The 12863-nt window shown below is 40.8% G+C and overlaps 1 protein-coding gene across 1 annotated transcript in view; it reads right to left on the bottom strand.

Annotated features, from left to right (window-relative positions):
* The window catches only part of ITGA2 (integrin subunit alpha 2), a 77064-nt gene extending 68498 nt beyond the window's left edge, over positions 1–8566 (bottom strand). Inside the window, exon 1 of the mRNA XM_034440857.3 lies at positions 8279–8566. Coding sequence (XP_034296748.2) covers positions 8279–8336 — 58 coding nt within the window. The 5' untranslated portion in view covers positions 8337–8566. The remainder of the gene's footprint in view (positions 1–8278) is intronic.
* Between the last annotated feature and the right edge of the window lie 4297 nt (positions 8567–12863).

Below are 12863 nucleotides of genomic sequence, written 5' to 3'. Positions count from 1 at the left end.
TGGCCCAAAGTCAACTGGTTCACTGGTCTCCCTATTCCTAATTCCACAACTCTCACTCTCATTCACTCACTTCCCCCGCCCCCTCCCTCTCAGCAGAATCACAGGTGTCTCTTCAGACAGATTGCCTATGGAAAGACTGCAAAACACTAAAGATACCGTATTTTTTGGAGACGCACCAAAAAAAGAGGGTGAAAATCTGGGTGCAACTTATACTCCGAATGTAGCCCTGCCCAGCTTCTCAAAAGGAGGTTTCAGAGGCTGAAAAAAGCATCAGACATGAAGCTTCAGAAAAAAAGCCCCCAAACAGAGCTTAGAAAAAAAAGCCCCCAAACAGAGCTTCAGTAAAGAAGCCCCCAGACAGAGCTTCAGAGGCTTTTTTTTCTGAAGCTGTTTTGGAGGCTTTCAGAGGCAGGAAAAAGTTTTTTCTGAAACAGAGTTTCAGAAGTTTCAGAGGCAGAAAAAAAAGCAAAAAAAAAGCAAGGCACAGAGCTCACAACCAGGGAACCTGTTGCTAAAATTCACCTCTGGGAACAGCTGATTGGGGGTATTCTGGGAGGCCATCCGCCTGCCAATCAGCTTTTTTCTTATTTTCTTCCCCAAAAACTAAGGTGCGTTTTATACTCCAGTGTGTCTTATACTCCGAAAAATATGGTAATTATCTGCCTCTGCATTCAATTCATTATTGCAACAGTGGATGTTGCTTTGATCAACCTCTGATGCAGAATCTGTGATTTCTTTAATAGTATTATTATTAATTCTTCCCCACATGGAAAAGACTCAATTTAAACACATTACTAAAACTTAATTGGCATAGATATAAAGAATAAAATAAGTTTATTAAAAGATCCCCTTAGAGTCTCTGTTTAAGAACTGCTGGAACTTTCAAACTTCTGCTTCGGGTATAAAGCTTCACAGACTATTCTGATTGGCATGCAGTTTGTGTCTCATATGCCTTTCAATATTGTAACCATGGAAATAGTGGCAAGTCTGCACAAAGCTTCCCCAAAAAACACCTGGAACGAATAGATGAAAATAACTGCCCTGAATGAGGAATGCCCCAGTCTTTTGGCAGAATTCATGGCTTAGCAAAGTCTTTCTGAAAAATGATGTAAACTCACAAACACATCCATTGACTTCAGTGTCCCCAATCTGAATTATATTCACAGTGTTCTTAAACATTTTGTTAATCTAGCAGAAGTTGGGAGTTCTACGTGAATTATTTTCGGAATTTGAAAGTAGAAGGCTGTATGGTGAATATACTATATATATATATATATATATATATATATATATATATATATATATATATATATATATATATATATATATATATATATATATATATATATAGTTCTTTTCCTTTCTACAGTATTCAATTACCTCTGTAAAATAAATCTCCTTTATAAATACAGCTTCTAATACTAATTGTGCCATATTCACTCATAATTCAATGGCCATTTGGATCTCAAAGGGAGTGATTCAAATCCCCTTGCCCAATCAGCAGAGAACCTATCAAACAAAAAAGGGACAGATGGACCATCATGAGAAGACAAAACAAAAAGCAACACCCAGCTTTATATCACCAGGAACCAAACTCCTTGCAGTATCCTGACCCACAGGGTGGCAGGGGAAACTTAAGAAGAGTTGAGTAGCACCTTTTCTAACATATTTTATTAAAAAGCGTACGTTTTTGTGAACTGTAGTTCACTTTTCAAATGCACAGAGTAATTAAACTAATGGATTGGAAAACAAATAGGAAGGTGGGAGAGAAAGAGTGGCTATGCAGGTGCAACTTAAATATGAAACAGATCACAAGTATCTCATTAATTAGCAATTATAACGGCTTAAAACCCTATTGTGTTTGTTAATTTCTGAGATAGCCTGAAACTTTTGATCTATGTGAATTCAGCAATCTTTCTATGGATAATGCTGGCAAAGTTTTGTTATTCTAATAAAGCTGATTAACAACAGCATCTATAATCAGGGTGGATTTGATTTAAATCGAGTTGATTTAAATCACAATTTAAATCATGATTTAAATCACTAGTAAAAAGGCTTGATTTAAATCAACTCGATTTAAATCATAATTTTTAAAGAGCAACTGTCATCTCTGCTACTCCTTTGACCCACTGTTGACTCACCGATAGTCCCAGTGTTGCAGAATATACAGCCTCATGCTACATAACTAAGCTCCATTTCATGCTGAATAAACTAAATTATTTATGTATCTTAAATAGAAAACTATCTTACAATAGATTTTTACCCCAAAAGTTTTTTATTTAAATTTGATAAAAATCAAAAAAATCCGATTTAAATCAAAAAAATCCGATTTAAATCAAAGAAATCTGATTTTTTTTTAAAAAAAAAATCATTTATTTTTATTCACCCTGACATTACTTTGTCCTTTTTTTGAGCCCTGATATCAAAACTTATGACAAATACAAGCTCTCTAGTGGATAACACATGTATTTTGCTCCCAATTAATAGGCGAGGAAAAACTTTCAAACGAAAGGGAAAAACAGAAGACAAGAAAGCTTCCTGAGGGCACCCTGAATGAGAAATCCTGTTGGTCTTCAAATTTTCCTACAGTGATTGTGGGTTATTTGCTAGTTGCAATGTCTTTGGGCTCTGGCGGCTGAAATACTGTTGATATACTCTTTATATGCTATTTGTTTCTGATGAAGAGATTTAAATGTTCCTTTCTGTCTACTCTTGGTCAATGCAAAGTATGCTATCAATGACAGGAGATAGTCAAGAGACAAACAGTATTTTCAAAGTTGATAGAAGCAACCATTTCTTTTATCCTTGAAGACAGTGTATATCTAACATCAACAATAGTTAATACAAGCTCTGCATTCAATCTATCACCTTCAAGGTGATTTTAAACTGCAGTGTTTACTGCTTAAACAACTGGCTTAATTTTGGGATTTGTTTTCCTTTTTCCTCATGTTTATAGTACCGTACCATACTATAAGAAGATACAAAAAGACGGTACTCTTAACTTATTCTTAACTATGATGTTGTTAAAAACTAAACTGAGCCACAAAAAACTTAACCAAGTTTTATGTGTCATACAAATGTTCTAATGCCTGATGCATTTAAATTTCAAGAAGTTGGCATTAGGAAATGGGAAACCCCTTGAAATAACAGGTATTTAAAAGTAGTTAATACCTCTCTATTTAGCTATTAGAGCCACTAATTTGACTAACTTTTCCTATTCAACTTTTAGAAAGTTGAAATTTCACATAATCAGTAATTTAAGTCATGAATAAGGCATTCTCCTTCCCAGAAATTGCTGCATCTTTCTTGACACAATTGAAAATTCAATAGCAAAGATTTGCTCTTAAAATGATTTAATGGTCTTGTTTTTCCCATATTATTTTTTATACGTTTAATGCTTTGGCATTATTTCAGAGAGAAGAAAATTTATGCAGTCCCACCCACTCTTCAAAGTTAGCCTACACACGTTTTGAATATAACTGCTGACTCACACCAGGTGCAGGTGGGGCTATTGGAGGAAAACAAACTGTGTACCCTTTTTTTTGCTGTTGGAACAGGAGAAAACTCATAGCAGGGACTGCAACTAATGGATAAAACTTTAAACCATATCCCCCAAGTTAAATTACAACAACATCTCTTTTGCAGCCCTGATACCATTCAGAATAATTGCAAATAAATCTTCAGTCCGCTGTGCTTAGCTTTTGAAGTAGCAAAATTCATTCCTTAAATCTGGCCAAACATGGAGTTGAAAGTGAGGGATTTTTATACCTTCTTTGCACTTGAACTTTCTGTTCCTGTGCAAGAACGTGTATTCTATTGGCTGTTGTCAGACTCCCACGGTGGCATGTACAAATCCTAGGAGTCTGTCTGAGCTAAGCTTGGTTGAAGTTTGGTTGATGCAATGAAGGGGCTTGTTGGGTAATTGCTATTGTGGCTGAGGGCTAATTCTACCTTTGTTAAGACCTTGCTGCAGGGAATTTCTGCCTATGAATAGAGCTAGCTATCTCTTTATCTCTTAAGTCAGAGGTCTTCAAACTTGGCAGCTTTAAGACTTGTGGACTTCAACTCCTAAAAGTTGAAGTCCACGAGTTTTAAAGCTGCCAAGTTTGAAGATCTCTGACTTAAGTGCTGACATCTGCTGAGGGCTATTAAGAAAGACTTGGGCACTGCTTTCTGTCTCCAAGAGCATGTTTCTCTATTTCTCCTTTAGGGAAATATAATATTCTGACTTTTTAATATTTCTAAAATATTTCATTCTTCTGGGAAGGAGTGGCTTCCCGCAATCCACTTCCCGCAATCCCACAAACCATGGCATAAGCAAACATAGCTTAACATTAATGCCTAAGCCATTCTTTAAGCATTTTTCCCATTTCAGAAAGTTTAAATTCAACATAATCAGTAATTTAAGTCATTAAATCAGCATTTATTTTGCTACAGGCTTTCACCGAGGCACTCAGTTTCACGTTCTAAATTCCATCCATTATGTGTTTTAACATCGTTGGCATAACCCTGTCACTCTAGCCAAGTGCCTTTTAGAACCCAGGGCCTTTGTTTAAACCCCAGTCACTTTCACCAGCAGGATAAAAGACAGATTAAATAAAAATGCAGAGAGAATGTTCCACGCTCTGAAAATTCGTTCTTTCAGAAGAGAGCACAGAATACAGGACACTTTGCATGCACAATTCTTGCAAAAGGTTATTGTCTCTGTATCTGGTTTCGTCCCTCGAGCGCTGTTAACATTCTGCAATGTCTCCCTTAGTTAGGAACAAGTTGAAACTTCTCACAGGTAAATGTTTTTGTATGCCGTCCAGCTTAATAACCAGCTCAGATGAAATAACAGGCTGATTTTTACACTCTGGAATGTTAGGGTGAAAATATTATGACAAAAAATGGCTGCAAAGAGTCTTAACCCATCCAAGTATTCAACAGAGTTCATATATCCACAGTTCACATTCACTTAATGTGAATGTATTTCATCTCTACTGGCTTTTGCTAATAAAAGAAATAGAAATAGAATAACAGAGTTGGAAGAGACCTTGGAGGTCTTCTAGTCCAACCCCCTGCCCAGGCAGGAAACCCTACACCACTTCAGACAAATGGTTATCCAACATCTTCTTAAAAATTTCCATTGTTGGAGCATTCACAACTTCTGCAGGCAAGTTGTTCCACTTATTAATTGTTCTGTCAGGAAATTTCTCCTTAGTTCTAAGTTGCTTCTCTCCTTGATTAGTTTCCAACCATTGTTTCTTGTTGAGCACCATCTAATTTCCAAACTCAAGTAACCAACTCTGGTGAAGAAAAGATGCTCTGTTCTATAGATTCTGGCATGGATTTAATGTATAAACTATAAATGTAAATTAGAGTAAAGAAAATGATTTCTGCAATCTGGAAGTAAGAGCAGATTCAGCCTCACCCCGAAGTCTTCAGATAACATCTCATCTCAGTTTTGAACTGCAGTACTCTATTTAGGTATAACTCAGCAACGATTACTATCCTGTATTCATTTATTTGGAAGCTAGTACACTGAATTCAAGCAATCTTACTTCTCAAAAATCACAGTGTCTGGGTTCATCCAACACAATAAGCCATAATGTGGTTTATTATGTTATATGAACCCTGCATTGCATTTGTAAAGAATGGCTGATGTCACAGTATGCAAGCATTTATTAGTTCATATAATAAATCATTATTAAGGAAATTAAAACCAAGCATGATATGTGAAACAACTCATATAGATTGGTGATATCAGGAGGATAATATTAATTTATTTTAAAGCAGGGGTATAAGAATTACTGAAATAAAATATTCTAAGTCTGGGTTACACAGATACAATTTGGGGTAGTGGCACCAAGCGAGAAACTGGGAGACAATGAGTTCCGATCCTGCCTTAGGCACAAAGCCAGCTGGATGATCTCGAACCAGTCATTCTGTCTCAGCCCTAGGAAAATGGCAATGGCAAATCACTTCTGAATTCTTGCCACAAAAACTGCAGGGACTAGTCCAGACAGTCTCCAGAAGTTAATGTTGACTTGAAACCATACACCAAAAAGATTTATAGCTAAAGTGATCTGAAAAGAGAAATACAGGTAGTCCTCGACTTACAACAGTTCATTTAGTGACCATTCAAAGTTATAACGGCACAGAAAAGAGTGACTTATGATCTTTTTTCACACGACTGTTGCAGCATCCCCATGGTCACATGATCAAAGTTCATATGTTTGGCAACTGATTCATATAAATGACAGTTACATGTCCTGAGGTCATGTGATCAGCTTTTGCAACCTTTAGACAAGCAAAATCAATGGGGAAGCCAGAATCACTTAACTTAAAGGTGTGACTAACAACTGCAATGATTCACTTAACAACTGTGGCAAGAAAGGTTGTAAAATGGGGCAAAATTCACTTAACAAATGTCTCAGTAACATAAATTTTGGGCTTAATTGTGGTCGTAACTCAAGGACTACCCCATTAGTCCTATGTGATATTTATTTACAAATATGCTTCCTAAATGCTTAAGGGGACCTGCAGGCCTTCGCCTTACATTTGTTTATTTACTTATTATTACTGCTTAAGAGCCGCGGTGGTGCAGTGGTTAGAACGCAGTACTGCAGGCTACTTCTGCTGGCTGCAGGCTGCCTGCAGTTTGACATTTGAATCTCACCAGGCTCAAGATTGACTCAGCCTTCCATCCTTCCAAGGTCGGAAAAATGAGGACCCAGATTGTTGGGGGCAATATGCTGACTCTGTAAACCGCTTAGAGAGAGCTGTAAAAGCAGTATATAAATCTAAATCAGTGGTGGGTTCCTCCCGGTTCCGCCGAGCCGGTAGTTGTGACGATATGATGTCACTGAACCGGTTCTGTCCCCCCCCAGACCCCCTGCATTATTCTTACCTTTTATTTGACCCCACCCCCAATCTATTGCTGCCTCCTGAGTCCCAGCTGATCGGTTAGAGGGGAAAAAACTGTTTAGACTCTTGCGTGGGGCTTCAAAGGGCCACCCTACAGCTGATCAGTGTTAAAAGAAAACAAATGAGTAGACCGATGCCTGCAAAAATAAATGGGTAGACCAGTGCCTCCAAAAACAAATGAGTGGCCGGGTACAGCTCTGCAGTTAAAAGCCTGGTAGGCCAGTACCTCTGCTAAATCCTAAAGAATTGTCACATGACCATCAAGCCATGCCCACAAAATAAGCCATGCCCACAGAACCGGTAGGTAGTAAAAAAATTTAGAACCTACCCCTGGTCTAAATGCTATTGCTATTGATAATAAGAAAATTATTATCAATAATTTGATAATAATCTCCTATCTCCCTCTTAGAGGACCTCTGGACTGTGTACAATATAATATAGTAAAAGCATAAAAGCAGCATTTATAACTTATTTTCACAACAACCCCGTGAAGGTGGCTCAAGCCTGGCTAGGTGGTTCAGTGGCTAAGATGCTGAGCTTGTCGATCAGAAATGTCCACACTTCAGCGGTTCGAATCCCGGCAGTTGGACTAGATGACCTTCAAGGTCTTTTCCAACTCAGCTCCTGTTATAATCCTGTTATAAGTAAACCTAAATTCTGCCTGATCAGCATCAGCTCAGCATCAACTCCTCACAAGTTTCCACCTCGTTTTCCACAGCTTGAGTGCCCTACTCCTGGAATCCAACACAGCAAGCACTAAGGTAGTGGAGGAGGCTCTCGTTCATCGCGACTACTCATCCTGCCGCCTTCCAGGGGCTATTATGTTCAACAGTATAGTAGAGCACTTTCCTCCAATCGAAGTCTTTGGAAACGCGGCCAATAATATGCAAACATAAAAACAGAGTCACCCAGCCCGGAGATGGTTTCCAACCCACCCACCCACCCAAAAATAAAAGCTCCGTCCCATTGATTTCAACCTAGAACGCACCCTCCTTGTCCTCAGAAAGATCCACGGGCGTTCAACCACGCTTTAACTTAACGAGGGAGGAATCCAAGCCCGCTAAAACTTCCACCGGGTTTAGACGGCACCTGTTCCAGCCTGCTCCAAAAGGGAAGGGAGCGTGTGACAATTAAAAGCGGTAATTCGGAAACGCCGCTTCCCCCCCCCCCCAGGAGGGCTGGGAGTGGGGGGGGGGGGCGCAGACTTTTCAAAAGAAGAGAGACCCTCGAGTCTGCGCGCGATTGGATGGAGAAGGAGATTCCCATTCTGGAATCCCCCCCCCCCCCCGCAGCCGAAACAGGGACGCGGTGCCTCTCTCTGCCCACCTTCCCCCTCCCGCCTCCCGAATGAAAGAACGCCGCAACTTACTTAAGCCGAGGAGGCTCAGCAAAGCCAGGCAGCCCAGAAGTCGCCTCGCATCACCCATTGTTTCCAAGAAGGAGCCGTGACTGAAGCAGAGACGGAGGGCGCCGGGAAAAAAGTGTTCAAGTCCTTGGAGAGCAGCTCCGCCCACCTGGCGCGCTCTTGCAAGCGCCCCCGAGGGTCCCCTCGGAACCGGCGAGCTACTCCGGCCCTCCTCCTCCTCCTCCTCCTCCTCCCCGCTCGCCGAAGTTTAAGCCCCTCCTCCTCTTTCCTCCCTTGCCGCCTCCACAAATTAAAAACTCTTCCGTTCCGGTGTTTAAGACGCTACGTGCAACAAAAGGAGCTTTCTGGCCTCTTGCCCGCTTCCTGCTAATTTCGGGTGAGGGCCAAAATAAGAAGAGAGAAGTAGAAGAGATGCGGGGAACGGAACACAACTTCCCCCTTCAGAGATGCTCTGTCTCCTCTCATCCTCCGTGGGTCCATCAAGGGCTCTTTTAAGAGGGGAAGGGACGGGTGTGTGATGTATAAAGACCCGCTCCGAAAGGGGAGAGAAAGGTTTGGCGGTGGTTTTTGTTGCCACTATGTGGCACTGGCACCTAAGGCAAGTTACATGTTGTGATTTACATGTTGTATTTGGAAGAGAAGTATTTTAGTGGTTTAATTAGTAGGAGTCACCATTCATCCAGACAGAGTGACTCAAGCACGTATGAGCATGTATGAAGGCGCTTGTTGGTCTTTTTCTGGATCAGAAGCCACTGCTGATTCCCCTTTGTGCTGGGAAAGAAGACCACCATGAAATCCTCCCTAGATTTGGAAGTCAAAAGCACCCTGAAAAAAGGCAGTATCAAATCATTTCTGAGCTGTGGTTGAAATGATTGTGTGGATATGTCCCACTGGCAACTCAGCTCAAAAAATGGGAGTTCACTTTTTCCTAATGTCATTTCCCATTCCCCCCCCCCAATTTTCTGGATATTTGGCATATATACTATATAACAAACGTGTGGGGGTTTTTTTCTCAGCTGTTGACAGAACCTAGCTGATGTTATCTGACTCAAAAAACTAAGTCAGGCTATATATCCCACTCAAATACTGTATATGTGTATGTGTATGTATGTATGTATATGTATGTATGTATGCAGACACCAGACCAACAAATATATTTTATTTGTTCATCTTTGGAGGCACAATAAAGTAAGTTTTCCAATAAAATTTATTTTTCCCCATCTCTTCCTTAGTTACCAAGAAAACATTGTTAAATGTCATAAACAATAAGTGGAGACTTGCCCTTTCATAACTCATAGATTTGTGACTACTCTGACATGTATGACTTGCTTTACTCAAACACTTCCCAGAAGTAACTCATTAACTTATGTATTCTTTTATATCTATGCTGATACTACCTAATTTTCCTCTGACCAAGTCTGAGTAGCCTTGGTTATTTCACAATTCTTGAGAAGACAAAGAAAGAAGGACATCTTGATCTCTTGATCAAGGCAGGAAATAAATATAATAAATGGATTAATAAGTAGGAAATGTCCCTTTCTTTGAGTTTTAAAATATCTAAGGTACATAGACTTCTCACTACACTGTGATTACATCCTGTCTAGAGCTAGAAGGGAAGAAAAACACTCCCAACTGCAAAAAAAGAAGAAAAAAAACCCTGAATGTTGCATCACTGTTTCTTCCTTTCCTAGAACTATCCTCCTTACGTCAGTTATGTGTACAAAGATTTCATACAACTCTAGAATTGGGAAGAATTTTGGCCAATGAACTGTTCAGATGAATAATCCAAATCAAAGCACCCCTTGGCTATCCCATCTCTGCTTCAAGATATTCTTAATAATAGGCTTTGAAGTGAAGCTCATTCATTAGGGAGCTCCAGGGAGGTAAGTTGTTTCCCTTCAGACAGTTCATACTATTAGAGGCCTCCCTTCTTATACTTGAGATTCTTATTCTGTCCCTTCATTTTGAAACTATAGAGAACATACATTGATATTATTCTGTGTGACAGCTATTCAATAGAACTATTTTACACTATCTGGCATAAAAATTACCTTGTAAATCAGAGGTGTCAAATTCAATTTCATTGAGGGCCACATCAGGATTGTGTTTGATGTTGGGGGCCGGGGTGGACGTTGCCAGCTTGACGTCACTTGTGTCGGGGGTTGCCAAAGCACTCTGTCAGTGAAAACTGGCTACAGAGCTCCATTTTCAGCTACAACGGCTTCTGCCGCCCTCTGCCAGAGAAAACGGAGCTCAGGGGGGGCTGCACGTGGTCCTCCCGAGCTCTGTTTTTGCTGGCAGAGGCACCACGGACCGGTCCTTTGCTGTTTCTAGGGTGGCCCTGTGGGCCAGATCTAAGCTCCCTCTGGGCCGCATCTGGCCCTGGCCTTGAGTTTGACACCCCTGTTGTAAATGGTCTCTTTGCTGCCTTCTAATGGGCATATGGAATTCTGCAACCTGGATTCAATAGCTCCAATTCCAAGCTCGAAGAAGCTCTCGAAGAAGCACTCTATGAATCTTTCTTTCTCAAGGTAAAATTCCCAGTTCTCTTAGACCAGGGGTCGGCAACCCGCGGCTCCGGGACTGCATGTGGTTCTTTTATCCCTCTGCTGTAGTTCCCTCCTTTCATCCCTCTGCTGCGGAGAGAAGCAGCCAGGGCTGGTTCTCTGGCACCTCATCTCTTGCTGGGTCTTGTGGGTGCTTCTTCCAGTCCTTGTTGGTGCTGGGCATGCCTCGGTTGCTCAGGGAGATGTGTGACCTGCTCTCCACCCTGAGAAACTGGCCCAACCCAGCCACGGGCAACGCCGCAGCTGTTGCTGCCTCCATGGCCTGCCCGCTGCTCTCTCAGCACCTTGCACAGCACAGTGAAATTTAGTGCACTTCACAATGGGGGAGACAAAGTCCCCTCCTCCTCCTGGAGCCCATTACGACACGAACCCACAATGCGACCCTGTCCCATTCACCCCTGGCAACAGCAGCAGTGTTAGCCGCGGTGTGACACCAGTGTCTCAGGGCAGAGAGCAAGTTATGCATCTCCCTGAGCAACCGAGACATGTCCAGCACCAACAAAGGCCAGAAGTAGCCTCCTGCCATTTCCTGCTGCTGTCTGTTGGGCAGCAAGACCCAGCTAGAGATGAGGCGCCAGAGAATCAAAATCAGAGAAAGAGGGAGAGAGAGAAGAGACGTGGAGAGAGACAGACACAGACACAGAAGGAGAGAGGAGAGAGAGAAAGGTGAAAAACACACCCAAGGCTGGGTGTGGCAAGAGGTGGCTGGGAGGGGAGGGTTGAGGCAGGGCCGGGTGTGGCAAATAATTTAACAATCGGTTCTCTGCCCTAATGACCAGCAGGGTAGGCGTGCCTGGGGGGATCATGTGACTGGTGGGTGATGTCGAGTTGGCCATGCCCATCCAGTCACACTGGTTGTTAAATTATTGGCTCCCCATGTTTTCTTTTCTGTGGGAAACGAGTCCAAATGGCTCTGAGTGTTTAAGGTTGCAAACCCCTGTCTTAGACCTAGTTCTCTTATATGCCAGGAAATTGTCTGAGTCTGTTTTTAATACTTTTCCACTTCCTTGGGCTAATAGTCTGAGTCTCTTAGTACTTTCCCACTTCCTTGGGCTACTGTAAGTGCACGTGTCTGTACATTTTGGTTTTGTAATGTTTCTGAATAGCTTCTGCAAGGTCATCTCCATAGAGTATTATGCCTACATAGTCTTTATTATATAAATTTCCTTCTGGTATTTTTTTGCTTATTTCTATTGAGGCTCTTGGCTCATTTCTACTTGTTTCTATTGAGATTTTTTAAAACCTTATTTATGGCTTTGTAAAATGCTTTATGAAGTCAAGCTTTATAATTCCCCATATATTTACACATTCACCTTAGGTTCTTGATTATTGCATGTTTCCAGGTCATTTTTACTGCATTTTACTACATTTTTATCAGCTTTCAATTCTTTACCATAAAACGCATACAAAACTCCAGGCATGCCTACTATCTATACCAGAGCCATGCAGTTTTTTCAAGACTGAGAACGGAAATGTTTTTTTTTTTTAAATAATACACTGGAGTGACATTCTTTAAAAAAAAATAGGCAGAATTGGGACAAAACTCAATGGGACCGTAGGACAAAAAGTAAGTTTTAATTATTTGATCTTAAACAGGAATTAGACTATTAATTTTAAAGGACCAGCTGAGATTGGCTAGGTGCTCCTCCAAGCCTTCCTTATATAAATTGTATTAAATTTAGTCTAATTTGTAGGCAGTACAAAAATAAATAAGGCATGTCAAGTTAAAGTGATATGTGACATTTCCTTAAATAAACATTGAAAGTGCTTGTTCATATGATGACTGAGACTATTTCTTGGTACCTATTCATGAACTGTGGGGTGGAGTGCTGGGTGGAAAGGAAGTCTAAAATATAATGAAAGCAATTTCTTTATATGGTGGTTCTTGTTTGAGAATTCTGCATTGTTTGTGTTACCACATTGGAATAAGTTTGTGGGCATACATTTATTTTCTTGCTGACATCATGAAGTTTCTGAAAAAGTTGTATTTGTTATTATGACCACTCAATAGTTTATATAAA

The sequence above is a fragment of the Pantherophis guttatus genome, chromosome 2 (genome assembly GCF_059756535.1).
Source record: "Pantherophis guttatus breed Tessera chromosome 2, ASM5975653v1, whole genome shotgun sequence".
NCBI classification, from domain to species: domain Eukaryota; kingdom Metazoa; phylum Chordata; class Lepidosauria; order Squamata; family Colubridae; genus Pantherophis; species Pantherophis guttatus.
Note: the sequence above shows the minus strand (reverse complement) of the source record. Positions and strands in the feature narration are given on the sequence as shown.